At 26.7% G+C, this 5,926-nt stretch overlaps 1 protein-coding gene across 1 annotated transcript; it reads left to right on the plus strand.

Annotated features, from left to right (window-relative positions):
• LOC109329142 (probable WRKY transcription factor 23) lies at window positions 2,623-5,210 on the plus strand. The gene is made up of 3 exons (XM_019562817.1): window positions 2,623-3,098; window positions 3,870-4,013; window positions 4,654-5,210. The coding sequence occupies exons 1-3, from the start codon at window positions 2,722-2,724 to the stop codon at window positions 5,000-5,002; spliced, it is 870 nt and encodes a 289-aa protein (XP_019418362.1). The 5' UTR covers window positions 2,623-2,721; the 3' UTR covers window positions 5,003-5,210.

The following is a 5,926-nucleotide window of genomic DNA, read 5'->3' on the forward strand; positions in this document are numbered from 1 at the left end:
TTTTAAGGTTTATTTACAAGTTTATTTTTGGAAGGTAGTAAAGGAAAATAAAAAAATTGAAGGTGGTGAAATACATTTGTAAGAGAAAAATTGAAGTACCAAAAACCTCACCTATATCACCTAACGCATTTTTACAAAGAGTATTATCTCTTACGCACCTTCCCTGTATTTTGTTTTTGTTAACGAGAATCTTTACTATTTTATTTACCCAATACTCGTACCTGAATTCTCACGTTCAACATATACTATATATTTGTTTTTTTGGGTATTATGATATCCTTTCATCTTTTTGGATAAAAAATAATTTATTTTAGATTCGTAATTGCCCCTCCCAACAAATGTTCTTCATAAAAATTGAACTATAGACCTTAATAATCCAATAAGACTTTACACCACTAAATCAACGTCTTATTGGTATTGTATACTATATGTGAATTAAGCGTTATATATCCTTTTGTTAGGACTCCTTCTCTTTCATATTTTGTTTTTTGGTTTAAAGTTATATATATAGTTTAAGGAGTGAAAATAACTTCTATATGAAAAATTCATACAATTTAATTAAAAGAACTTCATTTAATACACATTAGAAATTAAATATAAAGGAAATGGAGAAATATGAGGTGAAAAGGAAAAGTAATAAAAAAAGTTATAATTAAAAATAAATTATAAATATGTATTAGATTTCTAAATCATCAAATGATTTGCAAAAAAAATGAAAAGGTCAAAACAAGAACAAAATGGCATTAGAATCTAGAACATGTCAATGAGTGCATGTAAAAATCTCGTTTGAGAAACTTTTAGATACGATAGATCAGTCATATTTCTTTTAATTGATTTGGAGTAAATATTATTAATTTTAATTATTAATTAAGAAAAATTGGTTAGAATGTTACTCTTACTAATTATCCTTTACTTTTAAATAACACCTACATAAATCACTCCTATACATATACATTATATTAATTACCCCATTAGAGAAAAACATATAATCTCTTAAACAAAAATAGATTGATTAGTATAATTAAGATGATTTTTGTGAAGACAAGTTCAAATAGTATAAGACTCAACAAAATTTTCATTATTTTTAGTTCGTTATAATATAGAAAGAGCATAATTTACAAACTTCCTTAAAAAGTCACAATTATCCCTACCACAAGGATAATCATTATTATAATTATGTATATAGATTAGAGATGATTTATATAAGTACAAAAAAGTAGAGGTGATTTATATAATTTTATTAAGAATTAGGAATGTCAATGTAATTTTATTAAAGATTCGAGATATCAGTGTAATTTAATTTATATTTATATGTAATAATTTCTCATCTAGTTCACACACATTCAACCGGTCAAACGCTATGTATGAAAGTATAGACCATTGGCAACCCTCATGCATTCAATTACAGTCAAGTTTGGTGTTTTCTAACTTACTAGCCAAGCCAAAGTCTTGTTCTCTAATTATTTCTAAAAAATTCAATGTCCCCTCCCACAATTGTACCTTTTCCTGATGTTTACAAAAGAATTTAATATGTATACACTGATAGTTTAAGTATTTTTTTACATTTTCAATACTCATCCATCATTGATTTATTAATCATTATTGACTCTCAAGTAAAAATAATATAAATCAATGATATACTGACAGTTACATTGTAGTTGCATAAATTTTAAACTCTCTATAAAAACGTGCCTTTAAAAAACAATAAAACAAAGAGTGTTTATAATTTGACCATCCATAAATTTCTTACATTGGTAATGAGATGAAACTCACGCACTCATAAAGTATAGATTAATTCTTTTACATATGAATCAACGTTAACCATTTGATTTCTTATTATACATATAAATTTTTGAAGTATATGATACTTAAAATATGTGTTAATCATATGTGTATATTATTTTAACTTTACAAAAATATGAAATATAATAATACACACTTACAAAAAATAAAAAATTTGTTATCCTCAACCGATCAGAGTATAAGAAACCAAAAAATATAGATTGTATAGATAAGCTAAGAGCATAACTTTTTATTTGCTAAAATATAAAAACTTACAAGTAACATATCTACTTTTGAGTTCCTTGAGATAACATATGTGTTGTGGATAACATATCCTTAACAATAATTGAAAAATGTAAAATTCAGTCCTAATTATAGTTAAGAATAAATGCCTTAAAATCTAGATTTATATTGAAAAATGACAAATTTACAACTTTAATAATTAGTGGACTTAAATTCTCAATTTATACTTACTTTAATTTAAGGAAATTGTTAGCATTTAAGGATGGGATAAGAGGTCCAGCAAAAACAACTTTGTATTGAGAAATAAAAAACTTATAATTTCAAGAACTAATAAACTTTACTTATAAAAACAAAAGAACTAATAAACTTAACATCTCAATGCATATTTATCTTATACTAACTAAGGTGAACCTAACCCATAATAATAATAATAAGTAGATAGATATATATTTTCTTGATATATATCAAATTGGAGTGTAAAAAGGATAAAATTATTGCTTAGTTTCAATCCTCTCCCAAAGCCACAAATACTTCTCACTTCCTTTTAAACACGTTTTCTCTCTCTCTCTCTCTCTCTCTCTCTCTCTCGCACCTAACTATTATAAACCAGATCAACCCTATCTTACTATCTCAGGGCCTGAAAGGTTTAAGGTAGTGTGTCCTTGACATAGAAAATGAAGAATTTGAGTATTTGAGATGGAAAAGAAAGAGATTATGATGATGGGTTTGAAGATGGAGGATAGTTTGAATATTAATGGATCTTCTCCCTTCATTCCTTTCTCTACCATGTTTGATTTCTGTGAAGTGGAAAAGAATTCATCTTTAGGGTTTATGGAGTTACTTGGTGTTCAAAATAGTGATCCTCTATTTGATTTTCCTCAACTATCAACTATGTCTTCCATTCTCAAAGATCAACAAGAGATAACATTGAAAGAGTGTTTTGAGGTTTTGAACACTCACCAACCTTCCACTCCAAACTCTTCATTCATTTCATCTGCATCCAATGAAGTAGTCAATGATGAACACAATAAAATTGTTGAACAATTACATGAAAAACAAAACACCAACAAAAAGTAAGTTTTATTTTATTTTTAGAATAAATTTTATGTATATTGTTTCTCTCACTTAGATGGTTCTTTTTTACTTTATGCAATTATGTAATACTTAATTAAAAATATGGAGTTTTAATTTTATTTAAGTTATAGGGTAATGAGGAAGATTTCTAATGTTAATTTCATGAGTGAGTGAATATGTCATGTTTCATGTGTGATACTACATATATGTGTGGAGGAAGTAGCCACGTGGGTGATTAAGTATGAGAGAGATAAATATAAAAATAAATGAAAATTTAATATTTGTTTGGTACTTTTATTCTATCATATATAATAAAATAACATTTTTCTTATTGAAAACAAAAGGAAAATAAGAACTTCCCACTCCAACACGGGAGGATCGGTTTCAAGTTTGTTCTTGTTTTTATATATTCCTTTTAAAGCTTATGGTTTTATTTTATTTTATGAGAGATATGTTCGGTTGAGTTTAGTCTCATTCAAACTAAATTTCTATCTCTTGCGTCTCTTTAATAGGGTGGACCGTATAATTTGGGGTGGTTGAGTATAAAGTACATACCGTTCTTATTTCTACTTAACTTTGCTTTGATGTGTTACTAATGTGAATGGAATATATCATATTTGACAATTCACATAGGAAATAAATAAGTTCTTTATTTTATGTTTCTTAATTTTGTGAGATGCAATTCAATGCATTGGTTTGGTAATTTTGGAACATTCTTCTATACTATAAGATTTTGAAGATTTGTGAGATATGATTATTATTGGGTTTAGGTCAAAGACCAAGAAGACAAATGAGAAGAGAAAAAGAGAACCTAGATTCGCGTTCATGACTAAAAGTGAAGTTGATCATCTTGAAGATGGGTATAGATGGAGAAAGTATGGTCAAAAAGCTGTGAAAAATAGCCCATTTCCTAGGTAATATTTTCTTTCATTTCAATCTTCACTAATATAATCTTACTTCATACATGCACCTTTGGAAATGTTATATATCATCCGATAACTTTCATTTTACAAATTCTTCCATCAATAACTTAGCGATTAAAGAAAATAAATATTGTTTATTTTGTGATAGTACATGTTCAAGCCAAAAACATTCTCATAAGGTATGGCAGCAATGCAAGTGGGTTTTGTATTTTACATAGATAAAACTCGAGTTTGATTTAAATAGGAAAAAACTTACGGGTACAACTATTCTTATTATCGAATGTTTTTAACTTGAATATGATTGTCTTTTCATACATTATATCTCGGCTTGTTTGTGTCCATTTTTTCTTTTTACATGTGGTTTGATTAAGCTTAATGTCTGTTTAATTTGCAAGATGAATTTTGGAGATTATGATGAAGCAAAAATGTTTGATAAACCCTAAAATAAACTTTTAAAATAGTTCTCAAAATCTTTCATTTCCCTCTAAAATCCAAGTTAGAAACAAACCCTTAAACTCAAATTTTTTTCCACACAAATCCTTAATTATTTACAAAACTTTGAGTGGTTGACAAAGTAACATAAGAACTTGTTATTAGTACTTAATAACAAATGTTTTTATGTATATAACAGGAGCTATTATCGTTGCACCAATACTTCATGTAATGTAAAGAAACGTGTAGAACGGTCTTTTACCGATCCAAGCATTGTAGTTACAACTTATGAAGGCAAACACACACATTCAAGCCCAGTTATGGCTAGAACAAGCACCAACTTTGGTTCAATAATGCATGGTGGAAATTACGTATCTCAATATTATCAACACCAAAAACACCAACTCTTCAATACAATGTCCTCTTTTGGTTTCTCTTCTTCTTCTTCTTCAACAACATCTTCAAAGGTTAGTAGTACTTTTTCTCAAGAGGTGCCCTTTTCAAGGGATAATGGGCTTCTTCAAGATATTGTTTATTCACATATTTGAAAGAAGAGAAGATGATGATAACTCTATTATACTATATGCTGACATTTTGTTGGGGACTTAGATGATAATAACTCAATTGATCACTTGTAGTATATGCAGTTTTTCCTTCTATGAATTCTTGGGTAGGAACTTCCTATCTTAAACTTGGAAATTAAGTTTACACATGTGAAACTATAAGTTATGCTATAGATATATACAAAAGTTTATACACCGATAATGTAAAAGTTTTTTATTTCATTACTTTTTTGTTCAATATTCATGTGTGATCATCATTTTCTCTTAAACAAAAATATTACAAATGAATAATGAATAATATGTTGATTCTGTATAAATCTTTACAAACTATAGATATATATTACACTCATGAAAGAAATTGTTATTTAGATGTATATGGTGATTTCCCTTAAAAATAAAATAGTAAGGTAATTGTTATATATAAATGCATACCTATTATATATATATATATATATAATATTTTCATCGATAACTTATTAAGTATATTGATTTTTATTAGGAACAAAAGCACCAATTATCCGTAAAAGTAAGTTTTTTTCATAATTAAGATACGGAATTAGTTGGAACAGTCAACAGGTGATGCACATATAGGCTTTATTAAGATGAAAATATTAATAACTACTATAAATACAATCTTAATCTTAAGATAATAATTTTATATTAGAAAATATTATGTTTGATATATAGAGAAATGTTAGACTTGATAGAAATTATGTTTTTAGATTATAAATTATAAGAAAGATAATAATATTGTGTTTTTATATTTCTGACCTCCCTTATCACATTAGTTAATACAACCATAAATATATATTCTCTACTCTCACTTTAAATGTCACTTTAGCTTAATACATATACATTAAGACAATTATTAAATATCTTAGTCACCAATGTAAAATAAACTTTTTTTTT

The sequence above is a fragment of the Lupinus angustifolius genome, chromosome LG16 (genome assembly GCF_001865875.1).
Source record: "Lupinus angustifolius cultivar Tanjil chromosome LG16, LupAngTanjil_v1.0, whole genome shotgun sequence".
In the NCBI taxonomy this organism is placed as follows: Eukaryota; Viridiplantae; Streptophyta; class Magnoliopsida; order Fabales; family Fabaceae; genus Lupinus; species Lupinus angustifolius.